We start from the raw sequence: 19,375 nt of genomic DNA on the forward strand, positions 1-19,375 counted from the left end.
CCAAAACCCGTTAAATTGGTGTTCAAGGTACTGGCTAACTCATTAGGGTTCATACAGACAAGAAATCTGTGGTTTAACCACCTTATAACTGTCTGGTCACACAGGCTTCTAATAACAACACCGTAGTTCCTTGTGTGGTTAACAGTTTGCTTCCTGTGATAAACTGTACTTTAAAGAATCAGCCTGACCAAATTTATCATTAAAAAAAAGTATTTCCCAACATGAGGCTAGAAAAACTCAATTACCAGTATTTCTGTAATTCGCGGAAGCACAGACTAAGAGAAAATGCTATACAAAGGGAGCAGAAACAAAAAAGATTTTGCTTAAAGGCAAAAAGCATAAAGTGGAAGATAAAACACTGCTCCAGATATCAGGGATTAAAGGTGTAGACATACTCATATCGACTGATAAGATTCAAAAGTACCAAGTAGTAAGTCATATATCAAAACATGATTGACTTCGCGTCTTCAGTACAACTGACAGAAACCGATGAGAAATAGTTTAGATGTGGTAATACTCCTCAGACCGTTAATATCAACAACTCGCTTTGGGAAAGATTCTGCAACACTACAAATCTACAGTGACTGGATGCCTTTTGAAACAGAATGCTGCAATGGTTATTTGAAAAATGGCAGGAACTAGTACGAGTTTAAAATGATTGGCTCTAGGATTTCATCAATACAGACTCTAGTCTTGTGACGCATTGTGAAAACATGCCAACTTCTGAGATATAACTAGTGCCTGCAGTACTGAGCTTCATCTACTGGCCATTACACCCAGAGTCATCTTTGTATTTTTGCATCCCACATTACTCTGCCAAGAAGCGTGGAAAGCAGCTATAAATACAAGAACTATCTGGGAGAGTCCAATAAAAACACATCCCAGTCACCCACTGAACCTCTCCATCTAGGAACATGCGGGCAGCTTGTTGGGCTTCTGAGCTACTGAAAAGCACCTGCTCCTGGTGACTCCATATCTTCGAATACTCTGAGAGAGACAGTCTGAGGGCCCGGAAACATTCCAACGAGTGATGTTGGATGCAAACTTCTATTACTTACTAAAGGGAACATTTGGAACAGTCCACTCTCACCAACTGAACGGTTTGATGCAGGAGACAAAAAAACACATGCACCTACTGGTTTGTGAACGAGAAACATTTTCATGGTGTTGATTTTATTTACAGTCTTGTCTGGTAAAATATAAAAAGTCCATGTTGTAATTTTTGCATTTGCATCTAACCGCTAGATGTGGATTCAAACTGAAGCGGTTGCTTGGTCATGCGCACTTAGAATGCTCCGAAGATCTCTCTGTGTCAATTTGGAGATGACTGAAGTTCCTATTACTGGGGCTATGTGGGCACCAGAAGGATCACTCCACCCTGGAGGCCTGGAGTGATAAACGGGCCCACAGATGCTGTATCTTGAGCATTATGAATGACATTAATAAGAGCGAGGAAACGTCAGTCCTTGGAGAGCTATTAACCCTCTCAGTCCGCACAGCCTGCGGCCATGGGTTCCCAGAGGCCAGGATCCATCCCTCTTAGCCTCCTGCTAATGAGGAGCTCAGCGCTGCTCCCATGAAACTAATGAGGAGTCGAGCACTGTCCGATGGAAAGAAGCTGTTAATGGGGGATTAAGGTTACCCCTCAGTCACGGGACAGCCCATATAGAGCATAAGCTACACGATACACCGAAACATCCTATACCCCATACTGAAGAGGCAGATGGCGTGTTGCTGTCTATTACAGGTCATACACCAGCATCCAAATACCTCACAAGTGCTGTAAATGATCAATTGTGGCAATCCAGATTATACTGGGTCTCACACAGATAGGTCTGGTGTAACATCCAATCTCACAGTAATCCCTGCACTAGCCTGCAGAAAAAGAAGGGATTAGGGATTATGTGCTTTCTTGGCCGGCTACAGTGGGTGTAAAGGACAGGACGGCGTCTGAAACGAGCAGCGAGCACTGCATGTTTTTTAACCCCATTCAATTCTTCAGGCAATGACTGGTACCAAAATCTAAAATGCAAATCCTGGCCGTTGCCAGTAGCACATTATAAATCGGGCTCCTGGGATATAAATTGTATGAGAGGGGCCTGGGCTGTCCTTAGTGATGCTTTATTTTGTAATGCAGAGAGTTCTGTACACATGGTCTATGTATTTAATCAACTGTCTTTATAGTATTCGTCATTTGATCATATCAGAAAAGTCACTATTAGATGTATTTTATTTTACATTACATTACAAATAAAAACACAAGCGGCGATTATCACTGTGATAATGGGCTTGTGTGGATACACTGTTCTTCTTTTCACAAGCGTACGTACATGGGTTATTGGGAATTTGTATGTTGTGCTGATCTGAACATTACATGTTTAAATAACTTATAACTACATCTCATCAACAGAGATGTGCCTTCACATGCTGACAAGACAGTGGCCCTAGCATTTCTTATCACATACTACATTAGCTGGCTGAACCTACATTATAGGCCGGTACATTTGTGCCATTACATCGTATATTAAAAATAAAACCATGTACAATCAATCCAGACGTATAATGTATACATAGTTTTAACATATGGGAGCTCATAACATGGTAATAGTAGCACATTGGAACCAGTTGCCATAAACCTATAGAAACAGAACCTTCAATTTCATTGGAATATCTGGGAGTAAAGCCATAGAATACTTACTGAACAGATTAACACTGGAACAATTCCTAAACTTTTGGTTGTCAAACCGTGATAAAGTGCTGTCAACCACAGATGTCATTATAATAGCAGCAATAACAACAGAAAACCAACACAAACAAATGTAATAGTGCATTAAATTTGTTTGTGTTGTGCCGTTACTCTTTACCGTCTTCGTGTTCAATGGGGAGTCCTAGTTTTTCACCCTGTTGTGCTCTCATGGAGGCAAGGATTCTTTACAATAACAGTTCGACCATTTATAATATTTGTGGCGGTAGCCTTCCTTGGAACTTTCCAGGGCTGAGTTGGAATAATACACTAGGTATCCAATGCAATGTCATCCACTGTTGCCCCGAGGGTGCATATGAAAGCAAGGTATTCCAAGCAGCACTCCATCATCGGGGCTCTAGATATTTGTGAATCGCCACCATGCTCTGAGTACGCTGCTACTACTGGCATGACTCAAAATCCTTTGGAAAAAGTATTAGAAACAAAAAAGGAATATTCTGTACTGTGTAGTACAAGCACTCACTCTATTGAGCAGGGCACTGCCACACATGAGTTCCACTTAGAATGGAAGCAGTCAATGTTGGCGCTAGGGTCATTCCCTTTCCAAGACCATAATTAAGTATGTGGTGACCCCTTGTTGCTGGATCCATTTGACACAGTTAATTTCAATGGACCCCAGGTAACTTTCGTAGGAGTTGGGAAAGAATCCAAAGGGAAGTGCAGCTATGAGCATAAGAGAACAACTCACTGAACAATTAAGTTCCTTAATAGCCTTTCATTTACTGGACTTCAGCCATGAAAATATAATCAACACAATCACTTACTACAAGTATGGAGGGGCAATCACGTTCCCTTTTTATTACTCAAAGCTCTAGAAAAGAATTTCCTAGACATGCCATGGCACGTGCCTTGCTCTACATACATTTAATGAGTGAGAACAAGGTATTGGCCGTGATAAATAACTCCTGATAGCAGGCTTACTATCACATTTTTCCATACGGACTGCTCGAGGTCTAAGAAATTAAGTATTCAACGGTATCTCCCAGGTCACATGGCAGACAAAACAAACTTAGATGAGTACAGAGAACCACCTTGAAGTAAATGAGTGTAGGGCTGACAAACTAACTTCGCTGGGCCCAATAACCTGAAGGGGTGTTTAGTTATAAAGATCAAACAAATACGGTCTGTGTGTACCTAGTTTATTCCCATCAAAGTTGATTTTTTATACATTTGTTTTTTAACCCTGCAAAACACTTAGCCACAACTAGTGTTCCACGTGTATTACTAGTTCAAAAAATGGCATGTCATCTTCTTCAACATAAGTATTGTTCTAAAAAATAGTAGACACATAGGAGTACAGAAAATCTTTGACTTGTGGTGACTCAAATAGTAGTGTAATCTATAAATTAATCAAAGAAAACTTGGCAAGTTAGGAACAAATTGGTCGGCATAAAACTCAAATCATGGAGACAAGGTACTCTGTTGTCAACATTCAATAATCTGACAACTTTACCACTACGATTCAGCAAATAAGGTTTTGAAGAGAGTATGGAGTCATAGTGGTCCTCTATGGAATTTTAATCAAATTAAGCTATTCATACACCCACCATCCCTTCCCATCCACAGCTATTAACTATTGAATAAAATAACACACAGGGCTTGCCTGATATCTGGTGATCGGACTCCATTACATTCACTGTGTCCGCCAAAGTACTAATGGCTGAACGCTTATGGGTGGAATTGCTATTCTTTACAATTGTGAAGATCTCCAGAGGTACCTTTACGATAGTTCCTGCAAATCAGAAATACCATATAGAAAGATAAGTGATCTTCAAGGTTACTAGAATACACTGCTGCAGTCACTTCACAATAAAAAGTCTGCCAGGTAATAGTAACTTTGATGAGCTAACTTATGGATGGATCTTTTTTCCAAAAGAATTAAACACTACTCTTCCCAAAATATAACATTCCCACCTTGCAGCACCATCTTTTGTTAGAAGGGGATCCTCCAACATGTGCAAAAGAAACCCATTCAAAATGGCACCATAAGACCATGGCTGACGGCCGTACTAAAGGGAATCTTCACTGTATATTTCTACACAGGTACTTCAGAACAGCCTCAAAAAAGTATTTCTCAAAACCTATAATATTGTATGCACACTGTGTGGGAACTAAAATCAGAACCCAATCATTGAGCCGCTTTCATGATTCTGTTATTTTTATGACTGAAGAAATCTCCTTGCCTCTTCTATCCTTTTCTCTTGTAGTTTAATCTCCTAAATATGTGTATTTCAATTTACTGACAAATAAATGAGCACTGTTGGGCTGCAAATTTACATGGTCAATAGCAATTTAAAAGAAAGTATGTTTTGTATAAAACTGCACTGATTCTGCATGTCTGAAAAAAAGCAGAATACAGACTCTATTCTTAATTTGCCTTCTCAAAAGAGTACCTTACGGGCAGGGTTTTTGAGCAAATTGTCCTTATGTTTAGACCTGATTTCCATACGGTCTTTATAGGTACATTGAAAAATAAAAATGGGTAAAAGGGCATAACTAAAACGTGCTCATTAGATTTTATTCATGTGCAAGGAAGATGGAAGGAATCAATAAATTATTAATCAACATCATTAAAATGTTCCTAAACTTTGAGTCTCATGCATAGTCTCACCTGCCGAAAGAGCTTCACCCTTTGCAGAGTTTATCCTCCAACTCAAATAATTATTGTGAATAAACACTTTTTTAATCCCACTAAAGATCTCCCAACAGAAGCCCACCATGAACCAAAGACATTAGAAGTAGCATGCTCCAAATTATGGAGCATGCTGCTTCTAGAGGGTTAGGGGGTTTTCATCCTTAATTTTTTTTTTTTTTTTTAAAAGCATAGCTACTGTGTTCTGAAGTAGGACTGAACAGACAGTCCGGTTAGGCTGGACCTAAATGAGGCCGATTTTGGTTACAACACTTAATTTTCATGTGAATACAAATGCACAGTAAGAGATGCAAGGCTTCAGAAAGTCGGTGCCACACACGACATGTCACTTCCCCCAAGGCTAAGCAAAGTCAGTGCGCTAACAAAAACACAAAGGTAATCTCTACAGCAAAAGAAAGTACGTAATACCAATCTCCACAAGGTGAGCAGTTTAACAGATAATATTGCCAATTTTTACACAGCCGATACAGTAGTTCCAATGTCAATATGGCTTGCAACACAAGTAAATGCCAATGTGAACAAGGCTAGTAGAGCAACAGATGACAATGCCAATGTCCACATGACGGGCACCGTAACAATGTCCCCATATCCAGCAACAGAAGATAAAAAGAATTCTCCACATGACCAGTAATCGACAATCATTCTAGTGTTCGTGTCCTCGAATTACCTTTTACTGTGCATCTCCACACTAACTAGAAAACTCTAAACAGACAATAAAATAACTCCATCGTGTCCATTCAGAGGTAATCAATTCATCAGTCTAATTTCCAAACCGTAACTAAGAGGAAATGTACATTAAATATTACCTTGACTACAAAGTTACAGGATATAAATAACACTTTACAGGTTGTGATGTGGATTAATTCAAGGAAATGTTTAGGAAGGGAGTACAAATGAAACAATACTAGGTGAGTAACATTTATAAACAATCTGCCAAGCTTTAACATTGGCACAATGCTTTCCAAAGCCATACTGCCAGGGTGACTCATCTTGCCCTGAATATAAAAGTGCAAGCAAAGACTGGGTGCAGTAAGTCTGCAATCCTTTATCAATGGATGCAAACATGTGAAAACTTTAGTAGTGCTTTATTAGTTATTTTTTTGCCATGTTTGACCTTCTATACAGAGAATTAGTTCCATCAGGATAACCTGGACCAGAATTTTAAAGCTAGAGTCTCTGATCCTAATGTTATATTCATCTGCTCCTGAATGCAGATCATTTGCATAAAATATAGAACGCTTTATGTCAGAACGCTAGGCAACTATTTAGCATAAAAACGGCACATTTGCTTAAACAATGGACAGCTGGGACCTTTGATGGGACAGTGTGCTTAGTCATCGCTGTACAATACTGAAGCAAGACAGCATAGAAGTAACCATGCCACATTCATATAGCAGAATTTGGTGCAAGATTTACCAACACATTGGTAAAACGTTCCTTAGGTATCAAGAATAAAAGCAGAAGACTGACCATCTGTTACCTTCTATTGAGTGAATAAGGCAGGAAGGGGGAAAACAGGCAGACCGCGGGCACCTCATCTGAACCTTGAGCTCTAATAGACATATGGCCAGTCTTATGGCCCTTTAATGCTAGACTCAGGGAAGACGCAATGTCAGCGTGTGAGCATTATTTTTAATATAAAGTTTACTCAATATACTTTGCTGTGTACGCTGGAGACTCACAATTATGTATTTAATTATGGAGTTTAAAATCTTTACTATATCTATGTTTTATCCCCCAAAAACTTTTGCCCACCTTTTCTTGTTTTAAGGTATTTTTTCTTTAAATGTATATAACGATACTTTAATTCTCTACTAGGCATCTAAGTTACAAACAGTTGGGTACATCAGTCGTCCGCTATGTATAGTTTACAAAATAATTATTCAGAAGAAACCACTGTTTGTTTCTCAAAGTCCACAGACCAGGGCCATATTCTCACTTCACAACATACAAATTAAAGCTTTTGGGATATAAAAAACAACAACAACAAAAAAGGCTCGATTGCAATAAAAAGGGACAACCTGAAAAGGAAATTACAACAACCTCAGTGTAAACTGCTGCACACTATAGGGAATTACGCCTTTCCAACACCACAGACATGGCTTGAAACCGAAAGCACGAATAGAATACACTAGTAGTCTGGAAATCAAATCACAAAATCACAAAAGGATTCCTCACTTGTGTGATGGAAATAATAAGGAGGATGCTTTTCACAAAGAACAGTGTCATTTATCACGTCACACGTCAAATGTAGGCTCCCATTTTGCTTTGACTATGACAGATGCACTGAGTGGAAGAAAGCCACTGGGTTCAGCACAGGGAGACTTATTACGGCAGCAATCGAGACAAGCCATTAACAACCTGGCCAGCCCTTGCCTTTAATTTCCTAAAACCATTTTCTTAAAATACATTTTCACATAAAGCCGATTTATCTCTCGCTAGTCCTCAGTCAACACAGCAAGCGTAAATCACATCTCAAATCATTTAGGACGAGCGCCGGACAAGTATTGTGTTTTAAATAAGGCATGTTTTCTGTGTAAATCATTTGACACGTACATGTAACGATTGTTTACTAGAGAGCTGTGCCTCCCCGGCCACACCCCCACCCACGCCAGACACTTCATTATCGGCAGCGCCACGTCAGGGGGGTGTTCTGAGGTTCTATAAATACAGAACAAGCCGCTTGGGGATGGGGTTGGAGGAAAAACGCGTTTTCTTTCCACAGCCTGGGAGAGCTGCACTGAAGCCCAGGTGTGGAGTGTAATGCATCCCGCGGGAGCGCGGGAAGCGCGGCGGCGCCTCGCGCACACAGATGCAGCGTGGCAGAACACGTGCTCGGCCAAGTCACTCGGAAGGACCCCGCACTGCGCAGCTACCACCGCCTGCCCACTCCGGGGACACAGCAAAGACAGCCCGCCGCAGGGGTCATGGGAAAGAACACACAATCACAGCTATTCGCGCCCCTCCTCGTCCGGTGCTAAATAATGTGCATTATTTAACAGAGGAAAGCTGTGGGCAGAGCCTCTCGGACAGGGGCACTCGCTCTGAGTATTACATATCAATCCGCAGTGATCAATCTCTCACAATCTCTCAGTATTACATATCCCTCCGCAGTGATGAAGCCCTCAGTATTACATATCCATCCGCAGTGAGCGAGCATTCAGCTCAACTGCACCTTTTTAGGTCCTATGCTGCCTCCACAAGGCTAAACAATCCACATGCGGGACTGATTCCATGTAAAACCATAAGCCGAGGTTCAACATGAGTTTAAAGAAAAAGAATGGACAGCATACACAACCCGTCAAGCATTGCATGCTACTGATAACCATGTGGCTTCTCTCTGTGCAACCTCTTGCCTGTGGCATCATGTCACTTACAATATATGTAGGATTGCTGGACTTGTAGGGCACCTGTTGATGGTGTGTTGGCTGAACGTTAGCGGACTCTACTCTGCCTACCAGGGCGGGCACTAGTTCCTCCCTGGACGTTGGTATTCATGTGCAGCTTAGCCACCTACAAACCACCACCTGCTGTCACTTTGCAGGGCAAGATAGAGACAAGTTTTCATTTCTTTTTACAGCATGCACACTGATGGCTCATAGAGGTGTGCAAGCAAGCAAACCTAGAGCTAGCCAAGGGTCCTCATGTGCAACTTAGCCGCCTACAAACCACCGCCTGCCGTCACTCTGCAGGGCAGGATAGCAACAAGTTTTCATTTCTTTTTACACCATGCACACTACTGGCTCATAGAGGTGGGCAAGCAAGCAAACCTAGAGCTAGCCAAGGGTCTGGTCTGGCTTTACTCCGGGAGCCATAGCACAAGCCAACACATCAAAAGATTTGGCATTTAAATTATCCATAAAACATATTGCAAATATATAATAAAGACGCTTTCAAATTGAAAGTAAATTGCTACGCACCTCAGAATATTTTACTGCATTATGTGATACATATACTAAACGTGAAAAGTTGAAACATAAAAGCAGCAGTTTTTGGGTCTCAAAAACATTAATAGGGAAATCAAAGTTCAGTGCCTGGTATAATTGGCCCAGCTATATTTTAGCCGAATGGTTCTGTTGGACCAAGACCTACATATTCTGCCTGCACCATGTTCGAGCCATGCCTCGCCCTCCGACCTCGACCTGGTGATCCATAGTGCTTCTGCATACCAAAGGTGATCTCCTTCCAAATCCCTTAAAGTTACTTTCTACCCCTCACATAAACAGTATGTGATCTGAAAATCTGTAGATGCTATATTAAAGTATGTATTTCAGCAAGCAAAATCTTGAAATGAAAAATGGCAACAAACCTAAAACTCAATTAAGGTGCAAAAGAGCCACAATTCTAGGGCTGAGGAAGACTATGTTTTTAGATTTGGACAGGAATTGGTACCTTCCTTGAGATTAAACTTCTGAATGTGATATTGTTGATAGTGTTAAAAACGTTTTTCAAAATCATGATCAGTTAAAGAGCAGGACTCTCCGAGACATCCATGTGTTTTCTGGAGCTACCAGAGGAGAACTGCTCAATGCAGCTGCTAAACAGACAATGGATTGTATATGTAGCCATAATGCATGACTTAGCAGCATTTGAATTCTCGTGGCAGGATGCCTGCAGTCTAATGTACAAAGAAAGCGGCATAAGATATACAATTCTGATAATAAAATAAGGTTTCACTGTAGAGTCAGGAAAATGCATGGTAAAGAGTTGCATGGTAAAGAGGGCTGCACGGTCACTTAGTCATGTCAGGAACAGTTGTTAGATAAAAGTAGAGTTAATATTGTATGGTGATCCTTCGATCCTAAGGGGTGGGTGGGTGGTCTGTGAACCGAAATATATTAATTATGTCCTCTACATAGAGAATAAAACAAAGCAGTGATACATTTTGATAAAAAAGTGGCAGATCTCGCCAAGACAAAATAGGCTGTTCACATTAAGCCATTTAAAGATATCTTCATAGAAATAGTAAAAAAATATGAAAGTGATATACCAGTACTCCACAAGCAAGAAGCCTCTAGCAAAGTCTTCTAAACAACTGACAGAGGAAGTGGTTACTTTTTTCAGCAATAAAATATCTGAAGTACACATTCTTTAACTTACAGTGGTTCACTATCAAAGAGAAATATAAACAGCTGGGAAATTAGCTGGTTTGTGAGTTCTTATTGAATAGCATTCTTTGGCCAGTAGAAGAAAGGGGCATAAACACAAATTTCTTTACCATCAGTCATGCGAGGCTTTTGGATACATTCTACAGTTTTTGGAAATCAGGTGTGTTTCCTAAATGTAACCATCTGTTGTTCTGTAGCAATTACTAGTTTCACATGAACTACTTTTCATGTGATCCACACTTCACCGTCTCCTATTTGTGGAAGCCGTAAAAGTTGATTCCAAGCACGAGGTTGTGTATACCCTCAGACCTACTCTTGCTTATGGGCTTGGCATGTGACCGGCTTTATGTGGTTTATGTCCTGCTCTCAAGCTGGACCAGTACTGTGCACAGTAGAGTGAAGTGAGAGGACATTGGCAGGTCTTCTACCCCAGGAAAGGCCCAACAAATGGTAGCACTTGTTGCTTCACATGTTTTTTTTTAAACTACTCACTGATGTTTTTTATTTTTAGCTGAGAGGAATAAGACTCAATCTACCTTGCCATCATTCTGATATGTCGCACACTACGATTTTATTGATCATACAGTAGGTAGGCAGACTGCGGGTAATGTCCTGTGGTGTTAGGGCTTTAATCAACTCTATTAAGCTATTTTAAAGTCCAACTGAAAGGAAGACTCCTAGAGTTTGATATACGCTGCAATTTAAATGTTTTGTTACTGCCATTAGAGAAGAAGAACAAGTTTTGGAAGACAAGTCCTAACTTAAAGTATGTTTCTCTCTTTTCAAGACTATTCAAAGATTGAAAAGGGGAGTTTTTTTCCCAAGCTTGTCCTCATCAAGTAAGGTGCTTCTGCTGCTGAGGGCACAGAAGAGTTCAACACAACAGAAGTGGGGTATAAGAAAGCAATACCAGGGTCTTCCCATGTCACATTGGAAAATGTGTGCTTCATCAACAGAGCTTGTGGGCAAAATATGTTTATGAGACGAAAAGGATATAGACCTAACAAGAGCAAAGAGCATGGTGGGTGGATGTTTCAACAGAGGCCTTCCCACTGATGAAATCAAAAGGAAGATTCTCTTTCAAATGAACAATGTTTGGCAGCGAAACACACAAATCGTGGGGGTGGCAGACAAAATATGAAGCCTTGGCACAATTAATATAGCAGTTTCAGTAATACTGCCAGCAGGCATTGGATAGTTGCAGAAGTTCATCACACATGCTTCCATTTTAGTGGGCTAAGGAAATGCCTCCCATGTTCCTCTTTTACCAGTCTTCCTCACGAGCCTTGCAGATATGTTTTTCGCTTTTATAAGACCATGCACATATATTTAATAATCATTAATAATAATAACAACAATAAGGGTATTTTTAGCTTTTTTGCAATATTGCGTGATCCACGCTTATGATCGCTTGTGGTCAACAATAAGAGTATTTTTAGCTTTTTTGCAATATTGCGTGATCCACGCTTATGATCGCTTGTGACCACCATTAACAATAATAACAACAATAAGAGTAATTTGAGCTTTTTTGCAATATTGCGTGATCCACGCTTGTGATCACCCGCATAATTACGACAAATATATACATTCTACCCTCCCATTCAGGGGACTCCCCGCCGCTCAGGCCTTCCCAGGGACAGTCGGTGGGGCCCGACCATCAAAGGGTTTAGGTAAGACTTCGCCGACATTTACCAATTTGGCGACCCCGCCATTATAGTTATAATGAACACACGTGGGGCTTTGTTCACTAGGTTATTTCAGAATTCTTTTCAAATGGTATCCTTTATACTAACACTAAGCTGTAACAGCACGAATGGGTGTCATAGCCTGGAGTATAAGTATTGGTATAGATTTAACCATGGTATCCGTAGCAATTGTCCTGCGTGATACATCAATTCCCTACCTCCCCTCGCCGCACACAGCCCTCTCCTTTCCTTTACCTCACCGGGTTTGGACATATTATTGTTTAACCACAGTGGAATGTTGGGAATACGCTGCTGCGTGTAAGATCCTGAGTGAATACATCCAGGACTGAGTTTGTCTATTTCTTCCCAACTTCTAGGGCATGGACCAACGCAGTAGCACTTTCTGCCTTGATACACAGGTTGTATATGGAAGTTTCTTCAATTGGGGGGAGACTTCGCATTAATTGATGAGCAACCATAGGTCCTGAAGAATCGCCATAACTGGCGTGAAACATGTCGACCACACCATAGGCGAGGGTTGAACGAAGCCACATCACCTTTACTGTTGCGCTTCGCTACCTCTCCCTTTATCAATTTTAATTAAGCAGTGAGCCACTCTATTAAAAATGTTCTAATGGACTCTACTGACTTATTTTTAACTTCCACTCACGCTCACAATTGCACTTCTTAGGTCCCTCACACGCATGCACCCATTGGCCAGGAATAAAAGAACTCCACCAAAAGAGTAACACTACGTGTTACCCGGCAGGCATTGCACCGCCAGCTTGTCGTTGGAGCAGGAGGCCAATGATGACACAATACAGTTATTTGGACGGATGGCTATTGTTGTCCAGCCTTCTAATTGTGTGAGGCATCCTTATTCCGCTACGGGTTTACTTGATTCCCTGTTATACACTCCTGAGAGTGGCTGTTTCTTTCCTTCTTTCCTTTCCTTCCCCTCCTCTCCCCTTAGTATATCCATCCCTTGGGGAACCTTGTACAACTGTTGTATATTGCTTACTGGACACGTACATTGGACCCCGGTAAATATTGTCCTCCATTGTCCCCCCCTTTTTGCATACCATGCACATATATTGTCAGTGTTCTGAATAGGAAAAGTTGTTTGTTTAATTTTGTAAGCCTTTTTTTTATTACTTACAAATGCTAGACGGGTAGATTCAAATGTATCCATCGACTGGCAGGAGTGGGCCTGCATTCCTGCTTGCCAGACATTTTACTTGAGGAGTAATGGCTAGAATGATTGGTGAATATAGCGACCATTGACAGGAATTTACTACAGCCATGCACAGGTAACACAATTCTACTTTTGAAAACATTTTCTTAAATGGATTTGTGGCTACGGTGGATCTGATAGTTAATTTGCTTTAAATATACCTATTTTATTAGACTATGTTTCTTTATGCAGAAATCTACACTGACCATGAAACCTAAAGGCATGGTCAGTTTTTTCACAGACTCATTTTAAGATGTATTTATCTACAGGTTTATCACAGGTGTCTTGTGTTGTATAGTACAGTTGTGGCACATTTTCTTGGGTTTACTCTCCTAATGAACATATTTATTTCGATCAGTTAAGGACAGATGATTCTAGTTCAGACTGTATGCCCTAAATGATGCGTGTTATTTGGTGCTAACGACTCTGGACTGTTGGGGAGATGAAATGATAGGATACTTATGCAGTTTAAAGGATTTAGTACAGTATATATATTTTTTTACTGGTTGTACTGTCCAGTTACAGCAAAATTAATACGATAGACGCCTCTAAAATTTTATAATTTTCCGAACACAACTCAAAAAAATCTTAGTTTACTAATATTGCGACTCATCATTCTCAGTGCGTGAAAATAATCTGAACTAATAATATTAGAACATATTTAAAATAGATAAAATAGAAAATATTTTTCTTCATTATGTTGCTGTTTCTTTATTTGATTGGGGTAATGCACAATCAAGAGGCCAGGAGCATGTATACAAAAACTGTCAGAAATTGGTGCCACACGGATGAATCACCTAATTTAGCTGAAGAAAAAAAACGTACCTGAAACATTTTGAGCCATTCCTGGAGGCCTGCAGGAGGCTGGACAGATGTTATCCGGCGACGCTGCTGACCTTGCCCATTCGCTGCTCTCAGGTCCCCAAAGGTAGTTGGCGTGGCTGAGCATGGCACCAATCCTGCCGTACTACGGTTCAAAGAAACAAGATGATAAGAAACTAGAAAGGCAGCTTGTATTTTGACTGCACGACACAGAACATATTTGCAAAGTCTACATTTTATTGTCTATTGTATGACCCACCATTTCTTTTCATTTATTTGCACATTTTTCGGGGGTGAGCTCCTCACTCTTGAAATGAAATGAAATGAAATGAATGAAATGAAATGAAAATAATTCTTATATAGCGCATGGCTACCCGAAGGCATCCCAGCGCTTGCCGCTACAGAGAGGTGAAAAGAAAAATTAGTTTGTAGGATAAAGCCAGGTTTTTATTTTCTTACGGAAAGAGAGATGGTTGGGCTCCTGTCGGAGGGAGGGGGGCAGGGAGTTCCACAACCTTGAGGTGTTGTAAGAGAATAGACTACCCCCTGAACGGGCCTTGTTGATTCTGCTGACTTGTGCCAGGTTCTGGTCATTCGAGCGAAGGTTTCTGGAGGCTTTATGAGTTTTAATCAAGTTGGCCAGGATGGGGGGGCCATTGCCCTGGAGGTTTTTATGGGCAATACAGAGGGCTTTGAAATGTACCCGTTCTTTTATGGGTAACCAGTGGAGTGATCTCAGCGCTGGCTTAGCTGAGGAGCGATGGTTAGTGCTCGTCAGCAGTCTAGCGGCAGAGTTCTGCACCACCTGTAGTTTCTGGGTTACTGAGATCGGAGCTCCCAGATAGAGCGCGTTACCATAATCCAGCCTCGACAGGATCATGGCTTGTACCAGGATTTTTTTGGCTCCATCAGGAAGTTGAGGGAGAATTTTTCGTAAGGATTTAAGTAAGCCAAAACAGGTGGCCGCGGTTTTTCTGGCTTGTACTTTAAATGTGAGATCGTCATCAAGCCAGAACCCAAGGCTCTTGATAACGTTTTTTGGGGTCGGGCTAGCACCCATAGAGGGGGGCCATAGCATAGGGGAGTTAAAAGATGCCTTCCAGCCCAGTAACATCAATTTGGTTTTTTGATTATTGAGCTTTAACTGGGATAAGCCCATCCATTGTGATACCTCTTCGAGACAGTTGCTCAGACTCGGGTGAGACAGGTCAGCCTGATTAAGAGAGACCACGAGCTGAGTATCATCAGCATAGCTGACCAGTTCAATTCCGTAAGGGGCCACTATCTTGGCCAGGGGGGACATGTACACATTAAAAAGTGTGGGGCTAAGGGAGGAGCCCTGTGGAACCCCACACTGCAGGGGGAGGGGCGAAGAGTGACAGTCACCTTCAAATACTTTGAAATACCTGTCGCAGAGGAAGGATTCGTGCCATGAAAGAGCCTTTCCCGAGATTCCAGTTTTGTTAAGGCGGGCTAAAAGAATACGGTGACTAACCGTATCAAAAGCGGCGCTGAGGTCTAGGAGGATGATGGCCACATTGCCACCTGTGTCCAGGATCCTCCTAGACTCTTCCACCACCTTGAGAAGTGCCGTCTCGGTCCCTTGACCTGGGCGGAAGCCTGTTTGAGAAGGATGGAGTAGATTGAAGGCTTCCAGGAATGAGGACAGTTGCTGGTTTATAAATTTTTCTGCCAGTTTACTAATGGCCGGGAGAAGGGAGATGGGACGGTAGTTAGATAAGTCACCTGGGTCAAGATTGGATTTCTTCAACAACGGTTTGACCATGGCCATTTTCCAGTCCAAGGGGACTGTGCTTGTTTCGAACGAGGTGTTGATCAGGTTGATGACTGGAGACTCCATGATAGGCATAACTAGCTTCAAGGTGTTGATAGGGACAGGATCAAGGGGGGAGCCACTTTTGATTGAGTTGAGGAGGGGGGATAGCAGATCCTTGGTGAGCAGGGCGAAAGTAGAAAGTTCGGGAGTAGAACCAAGATGAGGAGGTATGGGTGACAGGGGGGATTGGGGGATAGAGACGGGTGGGAGGGCCAGAAGAATATTTTGAATTTTGGTGTGAAAGAAAAGTGCCAATTCTTCACAGCGGGGCCCGGAAGCTTGTGGGGCCAAAGGGGGATCCGGGGGTTTCAACAAACTTTTGACGATTGTAAAGATCTCTTTCGCTGAGTTGGGTGATGCAATGATTTTCTCGGCGTAAAAGGCTATTTTAGTAGCCTTGAGCGCTGCTTTGTAGGCTTTGATGGAGATTCTATATTTGATTTTTGTCTCCGGATCGAAGTCTTTCCGCCATAGTCTTTCCTCTTTTTTACAGCTCTGTTTGAGTTTTCGGAGCCCTGGACTAAACCAAGGGTGGTTAATAGATCCCCTTTTTTGAATTACAGATTTTTTAGGTAAGGTAACGTCCAGTGAGTTCTCTATCCACTGTTTGAACTCTGAGTTTGCTATATTGATGTCCGGGTTGGCGGGCGGTAAAGTAGTACTTAATGCTTCCGACCATATGTTTATCTCAAGCTTAGACCAATGTCTTGTTTGTTTAGTGATAAGGGTTTTAGCCGGGGGAGGGGGTTTCCAAGTGAAAGGTATGATGAAATGGTCTGACCAAGGAATCGGTTTCGGGTGCAAAGTGATAAGATCGGTGATATTAGAGAAAATGGGGTCAAGCAGGTGTCCCTTTATGTGAGTAGGCTTTTGGATTGTTAGAAGCATCTCACAAGTCTCTAGATCTTGAGCCAGATCCACAGCAATAGAGTCATGTGGGTCGTCAAAGTGGAGGTTCAAATCTCCTAGTATAGTAAAATTGGAGGCTGAGCTGGCGAGATTTACAACCGTTTCTAACAATGACCTATGGAATTGTCCGAGGGATCCTGGAGGGCGGTAAATTAAAAGCCCCGTGAGGGAAACTAGAGGTGAGAGAGTGATCGAGAAATGAACATTTTCACAGTCCAGTAATGGGCTGCCTAAGAGGCGACAGACTAAATGATTCTTATAGAGGATAGCAATCCCTCCACCTATATTCCCTGATCGATCAAGATGTTGGATTAGGTAGCCCGGGGGCAAAGCCTGGACAATATCTGGGCCAGAACTTGGCCCTAGCCATGTTTCAGTAAGAAACAGTATATCCAGTGCCGTGTCCTGCGGTAGAAATGAAATCTCGGAGACATGTTTTGGCAGGGATCGGCAATCCAAAAGTGCCATATTGAGCTTGTGGGCTTGTTTCTGCCTGGTCTCAGGCGATTTGATCAGTTGATAGGGGCAATATCGCAACTATGTTGATTGCGCGAGGGGTCTAACGAATTTTTGCACAGGGAGTTGGGGGGGGTCGTGGCATGATTTAATTGCAAAAGGAAGGGGCACGGGTATGTGATTGAGCCAGGCGGGGGAAGAACAGGGGGACTGGTCCCTGGGCCCGTCCTGGTGCGGACGGGCGCGACTCTGGCATGACTCCGGCGTGAGTCAGGCGTGTCCGCAATCGCGTCCGCTACGCGGAGGGAGACCGTCCTTCTTATATGGAACTAGAGCGCACCAGAGCGCTTCCTTACCCCCAAGATGGCCGCTGTGGAGGCTTCGGTTTCCCGGGACCACACCCTCAGTGTCTGTGCTCAGCTGAGAGTGGGCCCAGGCAGCAGTGAGCTGGCGCTACAGGTATGTGGCAATTAAAAATTCTTTTTTACTCAAGCGCAATGTCAATACACCCTAAAAATGGTAAAACGCTATTCAAATCTAACGATACACAAAGTAGCAGTTTAAAAGATTGAAAGGGGTGCAGGAGAACCTCCCGGCTTCCGCCTCAGGAGGGAGAACAAAGAAGTAGCTTGCTAAGGGCCCGAGGGCGAAGAGCCCTTTTATATGGAACTAGAGCGCATCAGAGCGCTTCCTTACCCCCAAGATGGCCGCTGTGGAGGCTTCGGTTTCCCGGGACCACACCCTCAGCGTCTGTGCTCAGCTCAGAGTGGGCCCAGGCAGCAGTGAGCTGGTGCTACAGGTATGTGGCGATTAAAAACGCTTTTTACTCAAGCGCAATGTCAATACACCCTAAAATTGGTAAAACGCTATTTAAATCTAGCGATACACAAAGTAGCAGTTTAAAAGATTGCAAAGGGGTGCAGGAGAACCTCCCGGCTTCCGCCTCAGGAGGGAGAACAAAGAAGTAGCTTGCTCTTCTTCTACATTTTACTCTACTAAAGCCATTTTAAAACCCTAAGCAGTGTGGATGCAAAAGTTAGACTTCCAAACTCATGTAGTGATCAAATACCAAGACACACCATAATCTTCTAAGGGCAGCCATTTCATGCCATATCAAATAGTTTTCCAAATCATATGACTCACTTAAAGTACGTAATTGGGGTTTTGAGTCAGTTGCCTAGGCCCTACCATCTCTACCTGAGAAAGACCAGAAATACTTCACTGTTCGAAAATCAAAGTGATGGAAAAAGTTTCCAGGGAGGATTCAACTGTAACACCAATTCATTGACTATCAAAATAGCCGAGGGAGGCAATGTATCGTAAAAACAATGCATTATCCCATGAGTCACCTCACTTTGACTAATATAAATAAGACAATTAATGTGCCAAAGACAAAAATAGGAAAACGTGTCAACAATATGATGCAGCTTCTCATTTCAACACTCGCTGCTAATAGGACTGCTACTCTCGACATTGGACGCAAGTTATTGAACTGGTTTCGCTTCTATTAGGAAACTTGAAGGCAGCACTATGTGTTCATACATACCGATGACATCACTTTGTTGATATGTTTTGCTATTTTTGTGTAAGTCTTGTTTGGCACATTAATTCTACCAAATAACCTGGGTAGGATAGGTGTTCTGGAAGGTGCAGTAAGGGACTGGCTAATGCCTTAACGATTAACAGTACAGTCAATGCTGAGAAGGCTGCTAAGAATGCTATAGGATTGTTTAAGGGTGGATTAAAAAGTGAAAAACAATTCGAAATATTGAAATGGCAATGCACAAGTGCTATGATGCCTAATCCATGCCCCAAGGGTAATGGAATGTGCTTTGTAAAAGGTGTACTGGGAACAGAGAGTGTTGCCAACATTTGCTAGTTGTTTGCAGATAGACCTTTGCTTCTAG

The 19,375-nt window shown here is 42.1% G+C and overlaps 1 protein-coding gene across 4 annotated transcripts in view; it reads right to left on the reverse strand.

Annotated features, from left to right (window-relative positions):
* The window catches only part of FBXW7 (F-box and WD repeat domain containing 7), a 728,515-nt gene that overhangs the window by 68,093 nt on the left and 641,047 nt on the right, over positions 1-19,375 (reverse strand). For all 4 annotated transcript variants that reach the window (XM_078676925.1, XM_078676926.1, XM_078676927.1 and 1 more), the window contains one exon: positions 14,270-14,411. In XM_078676925.1, the coding sequence (XP_078533051.1) occupies positions 14,270-14,411 (142 nt within the window). The remainder of the gene's footprint in view (positions 1-14,269; positions 14,412-19,375) is intronic.

Source organism: Lissotriton helveticus, chromosome 2_1 (genome assembly GCF_964261635.1).
Source record: "Lissotriton helveticus chromosome 2_1, aLisHel1.1, whole genome shotgun sequence".
NCBI lineage: Eukaryota > Metazoa > Chordata > Amphibia > Caudata > Salamandridae > Lissotriton > Lissotriton helveticus.